This window comes from Ochlerotatus camptorhynchus, unplaced genomic scaffold (genome assembly GCF_037179485.1).
Source record: "Ochlerotatus camptorhynchus isolate MF236.1 unplaced genomic scaffold, CSIRO-AGI_Acam_v1.1 ptg000539l, whole genome shotgun sequence".
Taxonomy (NCBI): domain Eukaryota; kingdom Metazoa; phylum Arthropoda; class Insecta; order Diptera; family Culicidae; genus Ochlerotatus; species Ochlerotatus camptorhynchus.
In genome coordinates, this window is record NW_027041022.1 from 222,501 (window position 1) to 244,447 (window position 21,947).

The 21,947-nt window shown below is 42.0% G+C and overlaps 2 protein-coding genes across 4 annotated transcripts in view; one reads left to right on the forward strand and one right to left on the reverse strand.

Annotated features, from left to right (window-relative positions):
- Positions 1–19,970, forward strand: part of LOC135713148 (uncharacterized) — a 27,540-nt gene extending 7,570 nt beyond the window's left edge. The window contains exon 2 of the mRNA XM_065236263.1: positions 19,945–19,970. Within this exon, the coding sequence (XP_065092335.1) occupies positions 19,945–19,970 (26 nt within the window). The remainder of the gene's footprint in view (positions 1–19,944) is intronic.
- The window catches only part of LOC135713133 (potassium voltage-gated channel protein Shaw-like), a 221,958-nt gene that overhangs the window by 178,789 nt on the left and 21,222 nt on the right, over positions 1–21,947 (reverse strand). The gene's annotated exons all lie outside the window — the stretch shown is intronic.

A 21,947-nucleotide genomic window follows, 5' to 3' on the forward strand; every position in this document is an offset into this window, starting at 1 on the left:
CAACGCAAGAGGGTATAGCCTGCTGGAAGCTCTGGCAAAGTTGAACGTCAGTCTGGCCAACGAAGGAACCATCAGCACCTTCCGCAAAGATGGTAGGGAATCCATTATCGACGTTACTTTCTGCAGTACGTCGCTAAAATATGAACTGGACAGTGTGCGAGGAGTACACCCATAGTGACCATCAGGCGATCCGGTACAGTATCGGCGAACGAACACCGGTGGAAATGCGGAGGACGAAAGTAAGCGAGCGGAAGTGGAAGACGAAGGCATTCAATAAGGATCTCTTCATCGAAGCTCTAAGGGTAGACAACAGCGTCCCGGGCCTAAGCGCGAATGAGTTGACCGAATTATTAGCAAGGGCATGTGACACAACTATGCCGAGAAAACTGGAGCCAACGAACAGGCGGCGTCCAGCCTACTGGTGGAACGAGGAAATTAGCACCCTCCGTGCTACTTGTCTTCTAGCCAGAAGGCGTGCTCAGAGAGCAAGAACAGAAGCAGACAGAGAGGAGCGCAGGGTGGTGTTCCGAGAGGCCAGGGCTGCACTGAAACGAAAGATAAAGCTGAGCAAGTCAAATAGTTTCAAGGAGTTGTGCCGCGATGCCGATGCCAACCCCTGGGGCAACGCATACCGAGTTGCGATGGCGAAGATCAGAGGCCCAACGATGCCGGTTGAAATGTGTCACAACAAGCTGAAAGTCATCGTGGAGGGACATTTCCCACAGCATGACCCAACGAACTGGCCACCTACACCATATGGCGAGGTAGATGAAGACAACGTTGAACAAGTCTCCAACGAGGAACTCATAGCAGCAGCGAAAGGGTTGAAAGCGAATAAAGCTCCCGGCCCGGATGGAATTCCCAACGTGGCGTTGAAGGCGGCGATCCAGACGTTCCCGGACATGTTCAGGATGGTGCTGCAGAAATGTCTGGACGAGGGTCAGTTCCCTGATAGGTGGAAGGTACAAAAGCTTGTGCTGTTGCCGAAGCCCGGAAAACCGCCGGGGGATCCTGCATCGTATAGGCCAATATGCTTGCTGGATACTGTAGGAAAGCTATTGGAGAGGATCATCCTCAACAGGCTGACGAAATGCACGGAGAGTGAACACGGATTGTCGGAGAGACAGTTTGGATTCCGGAAAGGAAGATCGACGGTGGATGCAATTCGGACAGTGATTGACAGAGCCGAGAAAGCTTCCAAACAGAAGCGGAGAGGAAATCGATACTGCGCCGTGATTACGATTGATGTGAAGAATGCATTCAATAGCGCCAGCTGGGAGGCCATCGCCAAGGCGCTCCATAGAATGAGGGTTCCAGACTACCTCTGCAGGATTCTAAGTAGTTACTTCCAGAACCGGGTCCTGGTCTACGTGACAGACACGGGGTAGAAATCGCTTAGAATCACGGCGGGGGTTCCCCAAGGCTCCATTCTAGGTCCCACGCTGTGGAACGGAATGTACAATGGCGTGCTGACGCTCAAGCTGCCCAAAGGAGTTGAGATCGTTGGCTTTGCGGACGATGTCGTCTTGACGGTAACCGGTGAGACGCTGGAAGAAGTGGAAATGTTGGCGGCCGAGGCGATAGATACGATTGGTAACTGGATGCAAGGAGCGAAGCTGCAGATAGCCCACCACAAAACAGAAGTGATGTTGGTCAGTAACTGCAAAGCAATGCAGCGGGCAGAAATTACCGTTGGAGAGCACACCATTGCTTCGAAGCGCATGCTAAAGTATCTGGGAGTGATGATCGACGACCGGCTAAACTTTAATAGCCACATCGAATATGCTTGCGAGAAGGCGACGAAGGTTATCAACGCAATAGCCAGAATCATGCCGAACAATTCTGGTCCAAGCAGCAGCAAGAGACGTCTTCTGGCTAGTGTGTCCTCATCAATACTAAGGTACGGAGGTCCAGCCTGGATTGAAGCGCTGAAAACGAAGCAGAACCAAAGGAAATTGAGCAGTACGTTCCGGCTCATGGCCATGCGAGTCGTGAGTGCGTACAGAACCATTTCGATGGAGGCAGTATGCGTTATCGCCGGTATGATCCCAATCGGCATCACCTTGGCGGAGGACTACGAGTGCTATATGACGAGAGAAACCAGAGGAGTACGAAAAATGGTGAGAACGGAGTCGATGGCTAAGTGGCAGCAGGAGTGGGATGCAGCAGAGAACGGTAGATGGACACACAGGCTAATACCGACTCTTTCGACCTGGGTGAACAGGAAGCATGGAGAAGTCAACTTCCACTTGACGCAGTTCCTGTCTGGTCATGGCTGCTTCAGGAAGTACCTGCATCGGTTCGGACACACAACGTCACCCTTCTGTCCGGAGTGTGGGAATGTGGAAGAATCACTAGAGCACGTGGTCTTCGAATGTCCTAGATTTGATGATGTGCGAGAGGATATGCTCGCCCTTAGCACGGAGAATATCGTCGAAGAAATGTGTCGAGAGGAGGGCACCTTTAACACCGTCAGCAGAGCAGTAACGCAGATCATGTCAGCGCTGCAGCGAAAATGGCGGGAAGACCAACTAGAAAGTAGTAACGTGCTCACACAAGTGCGAACTGAAAGCCGAAGCCGGGAGAACTCTCCGTCAGAGTAGGCTGTATCCACAACCAGGGATAACCGAGTAGAACGTGACGCTGGGAGCTAAATGGCTCACAAATTAGAGAGACGATCAGCGAACTGGAAGCGCCAATTAGCTGAGGTAAAGTGAGGTGCGTAATGCACGGCCCCCTCCGAAGTAATACGACAAGTGGTTCCGGAGGAAAAAGGGCAAGGCGTCTAAGGAGGTTTTAGTGCGGTAAGAATCCCACACACCGTGTCACCGCGACTGTGCGCCCAGTCGTCAAGCGGTGGCACGATGGCCTTTTTGAAGGTTTCCTCCTTGCCAAAAAAAAAAAAGAAAAAAAAAAAAAAAAAAAAAAAAAAAAAAAACACACACACACACACACACACACACACACACACACACACACACACACACACACACACACACACACACACACCCACACACACACACACACACACACACACACACACACACACACACACACGCACATACACATTTACTTTATTTTGACACATAAATGTAACATAACCAATGCTATCGTTAATCTGCCAGCAGCGTTTACCGAACGTATGGCCTTACCCTCCCGACTAAGAAACCTCCAAGCTACTGTGACACTTATGACAGGTCGTACAGTTCTCTGCATCTCTCTTAAAGAAGTGTCCAACTAAAAATCCTTCCCATCCCCAGCAGTTGCAAGGACGTGGCCAGGATAGTTCTCGATTATTGGAGATGCTGCTACTTCCATCTAAGAGGCCGAGATCAATCCCATATTTCGGTCAATGCGTTAACGGACGGAGGTGGCATTACTCACACAAATTGGTCTAGGGCTTGTACCACCTACGAATTTGTTGCTAATGTTAATGCTAACTTTTACATTTTTACATTTATCAGGAAAGTATGCCAAATGAAAACATCTGTTAAAAAATGTTATCTAGAAAGACTAGGCACTCTCTGGGAGTTTTTAGATAAGGATATAGCAAATTTCATCATCACCTGGATCGTTAATATATTTTTTTTTTAGTTGTAGATCTTAATTCGTTCAAATCAGTCCACAGGAATCATCAAAAATATATTCCCGAAAGAAAATATTCAGATAATCCTGAGCTACCTGATTCTCAATAGGACTAGTAAGACCCAAACTGAAATTATGGGATCACTCTAATTGCTTGAATTTTCTGAGCTTTTTCCAAACTTGTGATCAAAATTTTACCACCGCTGTAATGGGCTTTTGAGGTTTTTTCAAAATTTTTGTGAGCTTCTAAAAGGGTTTTGAACTTGGGTCTAATTTCGAAACATTATTTTCAAAAGTTTTGTTCCTCAGGGCAGAGAATAGCTTTTTAATTTGTTTTTGCAAATCGCGCCTGATAACTTTCATGGCAGGTTCGCGTGTTCTTTGATATTGCCTCCTACGGACATTTTTCAGATGGATCAAGAGCTGGAGATCGTCGTCTATTATAATTGAATCGAATTTAACCTCGCATTTTGGTACTGAGGCAGGCACTTGCTTCAACTATAGAAGTAGGCAGATAATCAAGGGCATAATTAATTTCATCTTTGGTTTGCATAGGAATGTTTGTTTTGTCACTTGTTTTGATCTTTTCACAACATTATCAGATTAAAATTATCGTGTGGATTTTTCCAAGAAAGTCTTAATTTTTTCTAAAAAAATTTCGTAGATGTCACTTTAAAAAATGTGAATTATTGTCAGTATCAAAAAATTGTGCAAAGTTTCAAGCAAATTGGAGACGCTCGAGTCAAAAAATCAATGTTGTTTTTTTTTCCTATTTGATCTAAAACTGCTCATTTAGAACAATAAGTTGAGAACTGGCTAAACGTTCGCTACAGTAGCCTAAATCGCCTAGAAGATGAAGAAGCTCATGACGAGACTGTTGAGTTATGGTAATTCGCTTTCGAAAAGCCAGAGATATTGATTTAACTATGCTAATCAAATGCAAATTTGGGACTTTTTGGCTCAATTCTTATTCTACGTCAAAATTCGAAATCAAAGTTCAGTACTTTTTCCCTGAAATTCAATAACTTCCTCGTAGGGCCTTCCCAGCGTTTCACCACAAGCAGAAGATAAATCTTAAAGCTCATTTTTCACCCGGTTTCAGCCATCCATCGCCTACGCCGTAATCGTGGTGTCGGTTGCGTGAATTCCTTTATACCCCGATTGACTAGATATCAGATGGGTTCGTTATCTCACACGCAGCTGGTTTATGTTAAGCCAAATAAAAGATGGAACCAATTGGCATGCAATGGTGCCTGGGACATGACGTGAACCCCTTTCTCCATTCCATTGCACCCCATGTCATCGATCCATCTCCATCAAGGAATAGGGTGGGTGGGAGTTCTTCTTTGGAAGAAAAATGTACAGATCAGTTCCCAAAGACAAATTCGTGCTTTAGAGCAAAACGTTCGAGCGACACTCCCTCCGTCAAGATTGATTGACATGGACGAGAAGAGCGGTAATAGGAAAGAAATACTTTTCATTGCCTTTAATCTGACGTCGTCGTCGTCGTCGTCTTTGGCATTGTCGGCATCGTCATCCTTCGAAATCGGCCCCCCGGAGGCGCAAAAATCGACAAACTGCGAAAGCTACGATATGCCATCAGTTATCGTTTTCACGCGCTTGTGTGATGCCGCGGATAGATGATACTATCACTTCGGATCAACGCTCGTGTCAGTGCCAGAGTTTTGAATTTCATTTCCTTCTGCAACCCCTTTGTGCTGGTTGTGAGTAGAATTTAGCGAAAAAAAAGAAAAGAAACTGGATCACGTTCTTCAAACGAGACCTCCAGTACCTACTCTGCCGCTCATCGCAAGTCGGTCCCATTTGCGTTTTTGCCAAAGCTGATTTTTTCAATAGTAGCTTATCACCCATAGTTTGGAAAAATATCCAACCAGGTTGTCCAATTACATAAGAAGCAATGGTAAGAAGCAAACTTTAATCGCGTTTTTCTCGGCATGCTGATTTGTGCTATGGGACGGACTCGCCATGAGCGGGAGTAACTGCCATCATCAGTACCGAAGGAAATAAGAACCTTGAAGGTGTAGTTCACGGTCTGTTGCAATCTTCGCTCTTCTGAAAGCTTTTCTGCCGCTACTTCTGCTGTTTTGATTGAATAACTTTCACCTTTCACACGCGTATGAGTCCGCGTTCCTTCCTTTTGAGTTTCAGCTTCAGCTCTACCCCGGAAGTGGAGCAACCCGTTCGTTGGATTTTACACGGCACTCTTTTCCTTAATCTTCTGTACTGAAAGGAACTGCAAAGGTTGAACGTAATAAGCGATGCCGTAGCAAGGGTAGCAAGGAATCCGTTAATTTCATGGAGTGACGAGTGGACGATGAAGCTAGAGGCACTATTTCAGATAGACTAATCTACAAATCCATCAAATGTAATTATGTGGCGAACGAAGATCTTTTTCCAGAATTGAAAATTTCGTAGAAACACTTCATCAGATCATTTCAATGCGCCTCGTAAAGGTTGAATTAGCATACTCAGTCGAAAAAGATTGACTGCTCAAAAATTTCCATAAAAATCATTCAAAGCAAACTCACTGCCAAAAAAAAAACCAAACATCAATCGGATTATGGAACACTTCTCCGAATGAAGCCGTCAAAAATTATAATAAATCGATCGATTTGCACTTCCAAGAAGCAGACGGATAAAGCACCGGCGGTCCTTTTCCTCCGCCATTCCAGGCTCCGAAGGCGAAGGAGGATCAGCTGGGCAAATTGATTCCATTTCACGCTTCGACTTTTCATCCAAATTGTAACTAGGTTATATGGAAGAAAATGAAACCAGAAGGCCCGATGGCGTAACGATGGTGGATAATGGTGAAGGAACTCGGGGCTCTCCATTATGATGATAATTCATTCATTGGGTGGTTTTCCTTCAATGCGAATAAAGAAATATGAAAAACGGAAACCCACAATCGGCTTGTTTGTCTCGATGTCCGTCTGCCGTGCCCATGATGACGATGATGGTTATAGTGGTGGTTATAAGTTTAGCGGTGTGCTAGTTCTGTCCGGCGTGGATGACTAATTCCGTGGATGTCAAGTGTGAAATTAATTTTTACAGGCACTCCTTTTTTGTCAGGACTCACCATTTCTCATTTCCAGTTTGTTCGGTTAGCCTGTGAAGGGTTTGCCACCGGTGAACGGTTTTTATGTGCCTTCAGGGTCGAGACGAGAACCGACATAATGTGGAATGCGAATTGCACTCTGTTATGCATAACCCGAGTCCGCTTCGGTACAGGGAAGGACAGGTAGAGCTTCTTTGCTTTTCATTCTTTGAAACTTTGAACAAGGTTGGGTGCCAGCAGTTTAGAGAGGGAAGGAATCGTATTTCCTTCTGTTGATGTTCTTTCTTTACTGTGCAAACAGCTCATTAAATTTACATTCACCATGGACGGGAGAACCAGCAGTCGGTGTGTGAATTTTCATTAAGAAGCAATAGAATTGAACATTTTGAAATCAAATGCATTTTTGCATGGATAGCTTCTTGAAAGTTTTTTTTGGAGTAGTTTTCATTACAGCAATAGTGAATACTTGTTCATTCGATCAATCCTTACCTGACTTTGAAAGACGTTCGACAGATTGACTCGATTTGGTAGAAGAATTTATTTTATATTCAGATTAACGTTATAATAGCTCTGTAGATTGCAGGGTGGATAATAGTAAAACACAGCGGGTAAAGAGGACGGCCGCGGCCTAGTGGTTAGCAACCATGATTCCCACGCCAAATTCAGGAGTTAAAATTCCATCCGCAGACAAATTACGAATTACCCAATTATTGTTTTCAAATTAAAACGAACTTGCAGTACAAGTTTCATTAACACTCCAAACAATCTGTTTGGAAGTCGATTTGAAGAAACTTGGTCCTGCCTGACTAGAATAGTGAAAAAAAGCTGAATTTTATCTACCAATCGTGAGATCTAACCTTCAAAGTTCGTGAAACTTCCCAGGTGATATCTGAAACATCTCTAGGTGTTGGCCAATGTGGTCTTGAGTTCTTAATGTGACAAGCAATGAGCTTATTTTACAGCTCTCATGTAGTTTTAATCGTCACACGATAGGTTTTGGCTCTAGTTTGAAACTGGGTACTCTCTCGGAAGTGGATATGATCAATGTAGTCTGGGGCACTAGATATGTTTAGTTTAGACCAGGATATTGTATTCAAATTAAAACGAACTTGCAGTCCAAGTTCCATTAACATTCCAAGCAATCTGTTTGGAAGTCGGCTTGAAGAAACTTGGTCTTGCCGCCATGGCACTTTAAAGCAAAACAGAAGGGTAACCTCTTCATAACCCTTTTGATGAAATTAATTTGAGCAATCATTTTGATATGCTTACGGATGATGAGAATGTTCCATCATCCAGCCAACATTTTATTAAACATTCCCGGCTTGATGCCAAAAAGGAAAAGGTTCCCCCTATTGTGGTAGCCACTACCGATTTCCATGCTCTTCGCACGGAGTTTCTGAACTTCGTGAAATTTAAGTTTTCACTTCAAATTGGCCGTCGGGGTGAATGCCGTGCATTGGCTGAAACCTTGGACGGATTTAAAGAGAAGACCTCAAGTATCTAACTGAGAAGCAACACACATTTTTTTTACTTACGACACCAAAACTGAACGTGTGTTAAAGGTTGTCTTGGAAGGTCTGTCCAGTGCTTTCACGTGTCTTCTTGTTAAGGTTACAGATGTCTCGATGTAAAATTACTTTTTAAAAACCTTTTGATGTAATAATATGTAAGAAGTATTTTTCATGTTTTCAATGCAAATTTCAATCAGAAGAAATTATTCTGTCAAACAAAGCAGAACTAGGGGAATTAGGGGCATAATGAACACCTTAAGGGAAAATACATTTTATGAGTGTAAAATACCCGTACCCGTGTAAAATTGTTGGAGATAAATAGTCAAACCTCAAATAATATCCATATACTATACACTCCAATCGTTTTCAGCAATAAAATAGTGAATTTAAGTCTGTAAAAACAATTTGAAAACTTCTTTGTAAACCGGGTTACACCCTTGGGCGAAATGAACACACCTTGCTAAAAACTGGATTAGACTCAGAAATTAACTCTATAACATATGTACATACCTACGCGAACATGTCCCCATCCCTCCCACATACATACAACCCTCACACACACACACATACTCACACATACATACATACAAAAACGAGAACATAGGGGAGACATTTCTTAAGCTTTACTTCGTATAGGTCAATAAGCAACTCCAAAAGAGTATGTAGAATAAGTTCAATTGGTATAGGGGGTCTAATCGAAAATGCTCATGATTAACTACCTTAACGAGAGGTGCTTACATACCGAAAAGTGCCCTGAAAAGTAAGTAGTTATTGAATCACGGCAATTGATAGACATAAACGGCGCCGGTGGTGTAGTGGTAAGCGTGATTACCTCTCACCCCAGCAGGCCTGGGTTCAATACCAGTCGGCGCCGCCGGGATGTTCTGAGGCATAACATCTCTGATCACGCCTTCCTTCGGATGGGAAGTAAAGCCGTTGGTCCCCGGTTCATGAGTTGATGGGTCGATAGGTAGGGTCCAGGTGTGGGAGCTGCTTTCCTGGCACGTCGGTAGCATTGGTGCTCAGCACGGAAAACAAGATCGAAGGAAAAAACAAACCGAAGGAAAAAAAAAAAATATTAAATTGAGTTAAATTAAATTTAGAAAAAAAATCAGTCTAGTCCGCATCATGCTCTCTTGACGCGCGGATCTATTTGTATTTTGCTGAAGGAAGTGTTGCTGCTAGTCATAGCTACAACACATTTAAATAGCACTTTTCAGTGCTCAATATTACCTACAAAATTCGATCCTTGTATGTAACCTACCAGAATAAATTCCTACTCGGACATCGACTTGGAAAATTCCTCTTCGATCCTTCAGATTCATATAGTAATCTGTTTGGAAGTCGATTTGAAGAAACTTGGTTCTTCCGCCATGGCACCTTAACGCAAAAGAAAAGGGCAATCTCTTGATCGCCCTTGTGATGAAATTTATTTGAGCAATCAATTTGATATGCTTACGGATGATGAGAATGATCCATCATACAGCCAAACTTTTATTAAACATTCCCGGCTTAATGCCAATAAAGAAAAGATTCCCCCTATTGAGGTAGCCACTACCGATTTCCATGCTCTTCGCGTAGAACTTTTGAACTTTTGAACTTTTTTTAAATTCAAGTTTTCACTTCAAACTTGCCGTCGGGGTGAATGCCGTTGAAAGCTTAGACGGATTCAAAGAGAAGAGCTAAAGGCCTTATGCTCCATGTCCGAGTGAAGTGGGAAAACCGCACCCAATGCCTTTAGAGCCAGGGATGGGGTCACGGGACCGAAAATTGATACAAGCCAGCATTTAGCATGAATTGTGGTGATTCCTCTCACGCAAAGGACAACTGTCCTGTGAAGGAAGATCCTAAAAAATTTAAATGTTCAAATTGTGGTGAATATCACAAATCACAATCGAATTTAAGACTCACAAAGCGATCCTACAACCTCGATCTAAGCGACCAGTAGGAAACGTTTCACGTTCCCGACCAGGTACTGCTGTTAACAACGGTCAATGCGGAACAAATTCTACATTCGTACCCTCTGATTCAAATTCATCATCTATACCTGCTTCTCCCGCTACTAACAATGTTCAGCGTGTAAATGTAGCTACCTATGCTGCTATTACACGGGGTAGAAATCAAAATTCCAGCCATCATAATTCTAACGGAAATTTTGATAATTTAGAGGTAGCATTACTGCTCCTACAATGGATTTTTTTTACAGAAATCATAAATCGGCATGATTACTGATATGCTGACAACTAACTCAATGTTTGATGCTATTCAAACTGGAGTTAAATTCGCGAAAAATAGCGGAATGACTTTGAAATTTAGTAGTGGATTAAATATTTTGAATTGGAATGCTCAATCTCTTTAAATAATAAGGACGACCTATTTAACTTTTTGAGAGTTCATGATCGTCTTGATGGAGCCGGTGGTCGTTGTTCATAGACGTATCATCAAATTCTTTCTTCGTTAGAAACCAAAGTTTTTGAAACTTTTGGAGTTTCCGTCGAAACGAAATTTGGACAATTTAAGTTTATAGCTGCCTATTTGTCATTCCAATGCGCAGGACAGCAAAATAGTTTTCTCAAGGGTGACCATCAGAAACACACCCATCATAGGTCTAAATTCTTAATTGGCGATTCAAATGCAAAATACCGCTCATGGAATAATGCTCAAAGCAATTCCAATGGTAATATTCTGTTTGATGATTGTTCTGCAGGTTATTACACTATTCAATATCCAAACAGTTCAACATGCTTTTCTTCGGCAGGAAATCCCTTCAACTATTGAATTGGTCTTGTCATGTCATGTCATGTCATGTCAACTTTGTATTAAATTGGTTACCATGCTGAGTTCGGATCGGATCACCTTCTCGTAACTGTTGTAATATCCCAAGAAATAATGTCTAATCCCAACAGCTCTGCTTTCAATTATCATCCAGCTGATTGGGACAAATATCGAACATTTATGGAATATAGCTTTAATCCTAAAATCCCTCTGCAAACCAAAGATGAAATTAATTATGCTCCTGAATCTCTGACTACTTATATACTGTCGTTATACGCATAACTAACTGTCCCATGTTCTATGTAACCCTTATGCACCGTGGGACTCTTATGCGTATAACGGCAGTATAGTTGAAGCAAGAGGTCCCTCAGTACCAAAATGCAAGGTTAAATTCGGCGTAGCTAATGGGGGTGCCAAGAGAGCCAGGCCCCCTCCAGCATTATCTAGCCCCCCTCCGTTTTTTTTCAAGTTCGCGATTAATAAAATTTGACCACAAACAACGACTTTTTTAAACTCCTATAAGTTGACTACTTTTCTTATATTCTGGACTAGAAGAATCAGTTTTGAGAAATTATATGATACCGATATTTAAACGAAGGCATAATAAGACGTCTTCAGGCTCTACAAATTGGCCATGAGCCCAGGGTATTTCCTCCAACTTCTAGGAACTTCGTAAAACTTCAAGGACTTCTTAGACGTTCAGGGAACATCGTAGAAATTGAAGAAACTTAGTAGAAATTCTGACAACTTCATAGACCTTCAGAAAAAATCTGGGAAACAAGCAACTTGAAAAAGTTCTGAAAACTGCTTAAATGTGGAACATTTATTTTAGTTTGAGGAGCTTCGTAGAAGTTAGGGGAATATTATTTTATTTTAAGGGAAGCTCATTATTGATCGGGAACCACTAAATAATTTCAGAGCATTTTTTGAAGCTTCATGGACATGGAATAGTTGTGGAAATTACGTTAAAATTCAAGAAATTTCGTACGTGAAACTTCGTGGAAAATTAACAAGAATCGTAGAAGTGCAGTAACATTTTCAGGAGCTGCGTAAAACTTCAAATAAGTGCAAGGAACTTTAAAAAAGTTCAGGGAATTTTGTAGAAGATCTAAAAATAGTTCAATAAACTTCTAAAAACTTAAGGAATGCTCGTTTCAGTTCAGGGAGCAGATCTTACTTAAAAAAAACTCCATGAACTTCTGGGAGGTTTTAAGAGCTTCGTTAAATTTCAAGGAATTTTCCAGATGTTCAAGAATATTTGTAGGTGATAGGTATCATTCCAGAAGTGCAAAGATGTTCAGAGACCTTCGTAGGATTACGAGAGATGAAATGAATATAGAATTTGGAATAAATTCATAGAATTTCGTAGAAGTTGAGGAACACTTGTAAAGGGAGTTTTGTAGATGTTCAGCAAAAGTTGCATAAGTTACAGCATATAGAATTATGACGTGATCTAATTTAGTTGCCTTTTGTTAACATTTGTATTCGATGAATTTATGCTTACAATCTGTATTAGAGATATCAATTTTTTTATTTACAAAATCTTTTTTTCTCCTTGATTTGTTTTTCGTCGATCTTGTTTTCCGTGCTGAGCACCAATGCTACCGACGCCAGGGAGGCAGCTCCCACACCTGGACCCTACCTATCGACCCATCAACTCATGAACCGGGGACCAACGACTTTACTTCCCTTACATGATCAGAGATGTTATGCCTCAGATTGAACGCAAGCTGGGGTGAGAGGTAATCACGCTTACCACTACACCACCGGCGCGGCTAGGGGATCCTCTTTAAATTTCAGGGCACTTTGTTTAAGTTTAATGGATTAGGACGGCAAATGGTTTGAAAGCTATTTATCTGACAGAACATAAAGGACTGTTTTTAATGATTTTGTATCTTGTCCCGTTAACAATGACCTTGGAGTGCCTCAGGGAAGTGTATTAGGGCCCCTTTTATTTATTATGTATATTAATGACATGCGACGAGTTTTACGGTTTTGTGATATTAATCTTTTTGCTGACGATACTGTGTTATTCATTGCAGCTAAAGATTTAGAAGAAGCCGTTTCACGCTTGAATGAAGATTTGCGTTCTCTTAGTAGATGGTTGAAGTATAAACAATTGAAATTGAATATAAGTAAAACTAAATTCATGGTAATTTCGCGGAATCGTGTAGATGATGATGTCTCTGTTGTTATTGATGATGAGACTATTGATCGCGTTCAGGAAATTAAATATCTTGGCGTGATTATTGATGACAAACTCAAGTTCAATTCTCATATTGACAATGTCATCAAGAAAATTGCCAAGAAGTATGGAATCCTATGTCGCTTGAAAAACGATTAAACTATTGGTAGTAAAATACACTTATACAAATCAATCATCTCCCCTCATTTATACTTTTGCCCTTCCATTTTATTTTTGGCCAATGAAACACAAATATCGAGATTACAGCGTTTGCAGAATAAAGTAATGCGTTTGATTTTAAGATGTAATAGATTCACTTCCTCAACTTTTATGCTGGACGCTTTGCAATGGCTGTCAGTGAAGCAAAGAATTGTGTTTTTGACTATGGTGTTCATTTTTAAAGTAGTTAACGGTTTGCTGCCTCGATATTTGTGTGATTGGATTGAAAGAGGAAGTGATTTTCATAGATATAACACTAGAAACGCGGATGAAGTAAGAACACCACATCTTTTGAATAATGCTTCACAAAATTCATTATTTTTCAAAGGTATAAATGTTTTCAATTCGATGCCTAGACACATCAAGCGTGCAACTACACTTACAGAATTCAAGAGACGCTGCATTTCACATGTAAAAGCTGTTTATTGAGCAGTTAAATTTTTATGAATGGATAAATCATGTATCTTGACAAAGTTATCACTAACGGATTATTTTGTATGGAGACTGTCATCAAGACATTTTAGTAATTTGTGTAGCATATACAAAAAACTACATTGTTTGCCTCGATGGTGATGATGGATTTTTAGTTTTTTGATTTTGTAATAGTAATAGTAAAAATAGCTTTGAGTAGTCTACAATGGTTTGAGCCTCGCGCGCGGAATACAGGTATAAATGACTAATACGTGGAAATTGTGGCAAAAGCCTTGAATTAGTAAAGGATTAGTTGGAAGTCGTTTCCTTGGATATAGTCCTGGCACTGCGGAAGCTTAAACGTGTAAATCCCAGGTCACGTGTAAATGGAAGTATTGTCGAGGACTATACTTGGACTTTTGATAACTAGTTACACCTTTGAATGTTTTTGGTTGATGCCTATAACATATTATACAGGACATTTATATCTGTAATTGTAACCAGCTCGATTTTGTTTGCAAACCTGGTTAAAAATGTTTATATTTAATTATCTTAAAGATAACTCGTCCAGCTCAAACCTTTGTAGGGGTAAGAGGTGGGACCATCATCATCATCATAGGAATAGTTTAGGGAATTCCGAACATGTTCAGAAATCTTTGTGGAACTTCGCGGAAAATCATCGATAAACTTAAAAGTGCATCGTATAACGAAGCAAAACATGTTTTAAAAGATCCAAACAATTCTAAGAATATCAGGGATAGCGGTGCCGGTGGTGTAGTGGTAATTGCCTCGCAATCCACAGGGTCTGACTTCAATCACAGTTGGTGCCACCGGGATTTTCTGAGGCATAACATTTTTGAAAGTAAAGCTGTTGGTCCGCGGTCCATGGGTCGATAAGTAGGGGCCAGGTGTGGAAGCTGCCTCCCTGGCATCGGTAGCATTTGAACTAGGTTCGGAAAGCATGATCGACGGAAAACAAATCAAGGAAAAAAAGAACTTCAGGGATCTTCGTTTCAGTTTAGGGTGCTGTGTAGTAGTTTTTTAGAGATCTTACTTATAAAAAGCTCAACGAACTTCCTTCCCTTTCAGGGATCTTCCCAGATATTCAGAAATATGCGTAGAGATGATGAGGTTTTTTTTTCCGAAAATTCGAAATTTTGAAAGAACCTTGGACAATAAATATGGAACTTGGAAGAAGCTCAAGGAGCTTCGTCGTAGAAGTTGAGGAAATCTTCAAGGACTTAAGTTATAAGAATATCCTATAATTTATGTTTTGTTCCCTGAACATCTACAAAATTTCTTTAAGCCCTTGAAGATATTTTCCCTAAAAGGGAAGTTATTCAGAATGTATTCAAAAGATCTACACGTAAACAAAGTCCTGTGAATATTTTAGGCCTGTATAATTCTTAAGATCTCAAACTTTTTAAATATACAAAAATCATCTCTCATACATCATTCCAATACAAATTCATGCATTCGTTAGCGCAGAAAGCTCTCAATTAATAACTATGGAAATGCTTCATAGAAGTCTAATTTGAGCGCAGGCGAAAACTCATATATTTAAGAGCGTCAAATCCAAGTATAAACAGCCCCTATATGTCAATTTTTGATTGCAAATACATTTGAGCTCGATAATCCCGTCACAACCACTGCGCATAATTTAAAACTTGTAGAATCAAAAAACTAATTAACTGCACAAATTGAAAGAGAAACCGCACAGCTCCAAAAGTGCGCCATAATCCACGTAGCAATATTCTGCTCTGCTCCACCACCACCATCACTGACAAGATGTGCTTTCAGTTTCCAATCTATCCGCAAGGATCAGCCCAAAGGACAAGATATCTCGTGCATGCACCACATGCGCCTCCAAACACGCCGTAAAATCGGCGACAAGGAAAATTTGCATTTAAATTAAAACACCCTGACTATGCTCGATTTTACTGACGTAATTTCCCGTTAACGTCATCTCTGCCATCTCTCTCTCTCTGCCGCTCTCTGTCGGACCACGTGGCTTAGAGTTCCTTACAGTAAAGCCCCTGTTTTCCATCTCCTGATGATAAGGCAAATAGTAACTGCGCAGCATGAAGCCGATAGTCGATTCCGGGTTATTTCATAATTCCTATCGATCCAATTTTGACCGAACAGGGGAAGTGTGATCAAGGAACAAATGTAGGCCAGAAATTAAGGGTGCAAAATATGCTTACACTTTTTACGACTTATTCAATCTTATCGCCGACCTGCCGTCATCTGCTTCCTGTCAAAGTGCCAATTCAGGTCCACGGTGTTGAAAAAAAAATCCACCCGTTCGGGACCATAAACTTGTGTGGAAAAGTTATTCGATTAAACCGTTACTGTCGCCTGCCTACGGCATGTCCTCAATCCTGGCCCGGATTGACGAAATTCTTCAAGTTTACCAAACTCAAGATGATCGTTTATTTTGTTTCGTTATGTTTTGATATGCGAAGGGGAAAAAAACAAGAGCGATGATGATGCGGCGTCGGCGTGAGCTGAAAGAAAATCAATCCCATTTTAATTGGCAAACTTTTCCAGTCAGATATTTTGTCTCGTGAAATATGGTGATGAGAATCTTCTATCGTTTGGTTGGGAGGTTTTTTTCTTGAATTTAATTTACTTTCTTTGCAAGTCATGATTTAGAGAACTGGCATTGGGGAACTTTTGTGAATGAAGAGGTGTAGTAGAGAGTGTGTGTTTTTAGGAAGTAAGGATTCTGGAATCCAATCCGACGTGTGGTTTTTCTATTTTTCCAGCAGCAAAATTCTCACTTGAATTGTTTCATTCGCCCTGGAGCCAATAGACCAAAAACAAAGGATGATACTGCTGCTGGGTTTTCTTAAATTAAAAAGTGATGTTTATGACAGTTACCTCAATTCAACCTCCAACCACCCTTCGTTTTCGCAATATTTCCTTGAGTTTGACTCTTTGCTCTTTCTCGATTGGCACTCTTTATGCTAGAAGCGTGCAAACTCCATCGGTTCTTTGTTAAGTTCCTAGGGCAGGACATCGTTTCGTTGGGGTTTTGTTGATTGCTTAATTCAATTATTTCGTGCTCAAGATTCGCTTTCAACACCTTCCGCCGTCCGCCATGCCACCAAACGTAATTGAACGGCAAATGGAGGACAAACTTGTCGCCTGTCGGAAAATTTATACTTTTATTATGGTTCATTTTGAAAACCTTGAAATAATGGATGTCGCAAAAAAAAACAACAACAAACGATAAAGCGCTAATTTCCTGACAGGAGCAATTATTTCGTTTTGTTTTCGGTGTTAATTTCGCTTAATTTTTATCGTTGGTTTTCGCTCCAGCAACAGCAGCGGCAGTAGCAGCATCATGAATAACGGTGTTATTTGAGTTGGCAACAATGTTTGGGACGAACGGCATCCGCCTCTTATTGCTATCGGTAGCTGGATGTTCAGCTTGTTAGGAAGAAGGGAAGCTTTCTAAAATTCGTTCCAATTATGGACAACAGTGCTGCTGTTGGCTACACACAGTTTGCGGTAGTTTGTGATTATGGCTTGAATTTAGCACGGATCTCGTTCATGGGAAATAGTTGGCAAGCTGCCAGAAGCGGAAGTGTGCCAGTAGCTTGGGAGTTCGATGGAGGTATGCGTAATCTATCTTCTAGGCTTTGCTGAGTTATGGTCAAATTATGAGCATTATTTTATGCATTTGCCTGATTGGAACATATGCCTGCTCTCAAAATATGCCCACGTGAAACGAGAAAATTTCCAACCTGAAAAGTTGCATGACTAGACCCGGAATCAAATATTCCATCCGTAGCATATGGTCTGCTTTTATGAACGGTCTCTACGCATTCAGTTTATTTGCTTTAGAACAGGCCCAGAAGCTTTCAAGAACAAATCCAGAATGCACCGAATGAATGTCTTGTAGTTTTTAGATGAGAGTCTAATGAGCTTCAGGAACAATTTCGGTGGAGGGTCTTCAAGAACATTGTTACAAGTACGCTTTCCATTTGTTTAGTTTTGTTTTAAGTTTGTTATTTATTTGCAGAGAATTCATATTTATACAATTTACTCATTTCATCAAATTGCATGATGTAAATGATTCATGAAGTGAATTCATAAATGTTACACTTGTTATACAAAAATCAATGAGTTCCCAATACGTTCAGCTAATTCAGGCTACAAAATGGTGAGTTGACAACCTGGAAGAAGCGGAGTACCTACCCCTGGTCGTAGCAAGTTCCTACTTCACGCCTCCCCGAGTCATATGATAACAAAAGACTACCAGCAGAAACATGGACACAGCTGGGTGGTGTAGCTTGGGCAATGTTGCCAGTCCAGCAATAGCAAAGTGAAGAGGTGCGACGCGAACACTGGCGCAGTAACCATAGTGCGGTGTTAGAAGAAATGCTTCACCAAACCCGAGCGTCTGTTCACCATGGAGGTGCGGCTCAAAACGGCGTCTGTTCTCCATGTTAGGAGCGGCTGATCACCGTCCTAGTGCCTGCGTGGGACTCTAAACAGAGCTGTGCACGATGGTCCCCCGGCGAGACAGGGGGTTGGGGCAGGCCCAACAAGCCGCCCTGGAAAAAAACATAAAGTTGCAAATACTGAAGAAAGAAATACGGATCGGAACAATCGAAATAAGGACTACGATTGAAAACTCGCTGCAAATCGCATGGAACTGCAAATCGCTCGGCTTCCCGGGCTGCGATAGGTTAATCTATGACGAACTTAAACCACGCAACTTCAAAGTCGTAGCACTGGAGGAACTTTGCTGGACGGGACAAAAGGTATGGAAAAGCGGGCATCGAGCGGCTACTTTCTACCAGAGGTGTGGCACCACCAAAGAGCTGGGAACCGGCTTTGTAGTGCTGGGTAAGATGCACCAACGCGTGGCAGCCGATCAACGTGGGAATGTGCAAGTTGAGGATTAAGGGCCGTTTCTTCAACTACAGCATCATCAACGTGCACTGCCCACACAAAAGGAGACCCGACGACGAGAAAGATGCGTTCTATGCGCAGCTGGAGCAGGTGTACGACGGCTGTTCGCAACGGGACGTCAAAATCGTCATCGGTGACATGAACACTCAGGTAGGATGGGAAGCAATGTATAGACCGACAATCGGGCCAAACAGCCTGTATGCCGTATCGAACGACAACGGCCAACGATGCGTGAACTTTGCAGCCTCTCGGGGTATGGTAGTTCGAAGTACCTTCTTCCCCCGCTACCACGGACCAAATTTTCACGATTCAGCATCATTTGTTCATCGATTTCAAATCCGCATACGACACAATCGATCGAGATCAGCTATGGCAGATGTACGGATTTCCGGATGAACTGACGCGATTGGTCAAGGCGACGATTGATCGAGTGATGTGCGTTGTTCGAGTATCGGGGACACTCTCGAGTCCCTTTGAATCTCGAAGGGGGTTACGGCAAGGTGATAGACTTACATGTCTACTATTCAACATCGCGTTAGAAGATGTGATCAGAAGACTATCCCTACTCCCTACACGAGTAGTACGATCTTCAGGAAGTCCATCCAGCTTCTTGGCTTCGCCGATGACATTGACATTATAGCACGGAACTTTGAGACGATGGCGGAAACGTACATCAGACTGAAGGCTGAAGCTAGGCGCATTGGACTTGCCATTAACGCATCAAAGACAAAATACATGAAAGGAAGAGGTTCTAGGGAAGACAATGTTAGCCTCATTAGCCAACGCGCCCTTGGTGTTTTCGAACGGAAGGTGTTGCGTACCATCTACGGTGGAGTGCAGATGGATGACGGAACGTGGAGGAGGCGAATGAACCACGAATTGCACCAGCTGCTGGGAGAACCATCCATCGTCCACATTGGGCGGTCCAAAAATTGGGCGACTACGGTAGGCTGGGCACGTCGTAAGAATGCTGCACGACGACCCAGTGAAAATGGTTCTAGAATACGACCCAACAGGAACAAGAAGAAGAGGCGTGCAGCGGGCAAGGTTGATCGATCGAGTAGAAGGCGACATGCGGACCCTTCGCAGACTACGAGGCTGGCGAAGTGTGGCCATGGATCGAGTAGAGTGGAGACAACTTCTTCGGACAGCAGAGGACAACAATTTCAAGCTGCTGAATTAAAAAAAAAAAAAAATTGGAACCAAGACAACCGTCCAAGATATGTGGATTAGAAACATTCTTTGGTTCTTTGTAGAGATGGGCGATCCCGAGCTGTTCTAAAGACCCGATTCACTAAAGCAAGTTGATGACCCACGGTTCATATTTGAGGAACCGCGGCTCATCAGCTCAACCAATCAATCCGTCGTTTACGCGGAACTTATGAAAAAAGTAGAAGGGTCTGTGCCTAGGGGCACGAACGGAACTTGACGTACGACCGCTAGTGGACGGAATAAATGTGAAGAGCATTAAGTTCTTTTAATTGATCAATTATCTATTATCTCAACTCTTTCCGTTTTTGAATTGTAAGCGTACCAAAGAAAGTTGATTAGGATAATCAATCAAAATCACTTGCACCCCTGCTTCCAAGTTTGGTTACAAGATTACAACTCTGGATAGCATTTTGTGGGGGCTTGTGGTTCTGAATATGGACAAACAAGCACAGATAAATTCTATTCCAACTCTTTACTGATGTAAGCTTGATGGCCCTGAAAAGGGCCGTTTTATTGAAGAGGACATCCATGGCCACTTACGCTTCGCGTGTTTAGTGTAGGTGACACCATCACGGACCTCATTTTCAAGGAACAACTTCAGCACACCTCGTAGATCAGACCGGAGATACGTTTGACACCATCACGGCGAGCCAGACGACCGATGGCGGTTATCTCGAAGAACTTTGCGATGACGCTTGGTGCCTCCTTTACCAGACCTCTTCCTCCTTTGTCACGACCAGTCAATTGTTGCTTGTTAGGTGTGAAGGAGTGGACTAGCCACCACCTTCCTACTGCTGCTATTGCTGTTCACCACGCCGTCCGAAGCGAAAATGAACTAATGCCATACAGCAGCGCTCTTTTATATCTTTTCAGGTTAAAGCAGAATGATGTGCAACCAAGTGGTATAAAAGCTACAAAGACTCCTTCCATTATTAGTAGTTTGCTATCAAGTAGCGACACTGGCTCTTTTCCTTTTGCGTACACGGCGAATGAGAACGACCCAAATTTGTGTTTAGTTCACTTATAATCGCCAAAAGTGCAGGAACTCAGCGATGAGTAAATTTGAATCATGGTTTCCTGTGGAAAACCTGAAAAATCTGCCAGAAAATGAGGAAATTGACGAAAATTTTATTCAGTCTTGGACTAGTACCAATAGACAGAGTGAATCCAATCTTTACTTTTCTCAAATTCGGGAATTTTTCCCTGGAAAAACCTGGGAAAACATGAGACAAATTTTACTCATCGCTGAGTTCCTGCACTTTTGGCGATTATGAGTGAACTAAACTCAAATTTGGGTTGTTCTCATTCACCGTGTGACAGCATCACGGATCTCATTTTTCAGGAACACCTTCAGCACAACTCGTAAATCAGACCGGAGATCCGTCAGACACCGCCACGGCGAGCCAGACGACGGATGGTGGTTATCTCGAAGAATTTGCGTTTGGTTCTGAATAGGGTTTTTGATCTAATTTCCGTCGTACTAAGCACAACCCACGCTTTATCTCTCTTTTCTGAACGAGTTTAATTGAAAAGGAGAATATTTCTGTCAAATATAACTTCTAAATTTATTCACCTTTCCATACGTACCATTGGATTTGATAAAGAGTCACAAATTATTGAGATATTGCTGAAAATCTAATACTGGTTCTTGATTCTAAATTCGTCCTACGAGTTTCAATTCCGTCCAAACGCATTGAAACGCCATTAGATTTTCTTCGTCCTACGGATAAACGTAGAAAAAAGGGATTCGCTTGGAGCGCTTCTTTTGTTTTGAGAACAATGAGCGTAAATATTCATACAATGCGCTCTAATAGGGTTTATGTTGCAGCTAATGAACTAACGCATCGGCACATACCTATTATTAATTTGTGCACGGTGAGATCATTCATAATATTGATCTTTTCTGATCAATAGAACGGAAATGGGCGATTACGACGAAGTAGCGCTCTACCCTATGGCGATGAGTGTGCAAAATATTACGCAATTCCATCCTCCCTAGTCGCACGCGCCGGAGGATTGGAGGCGAATGCCACTTCGACATGTTTCG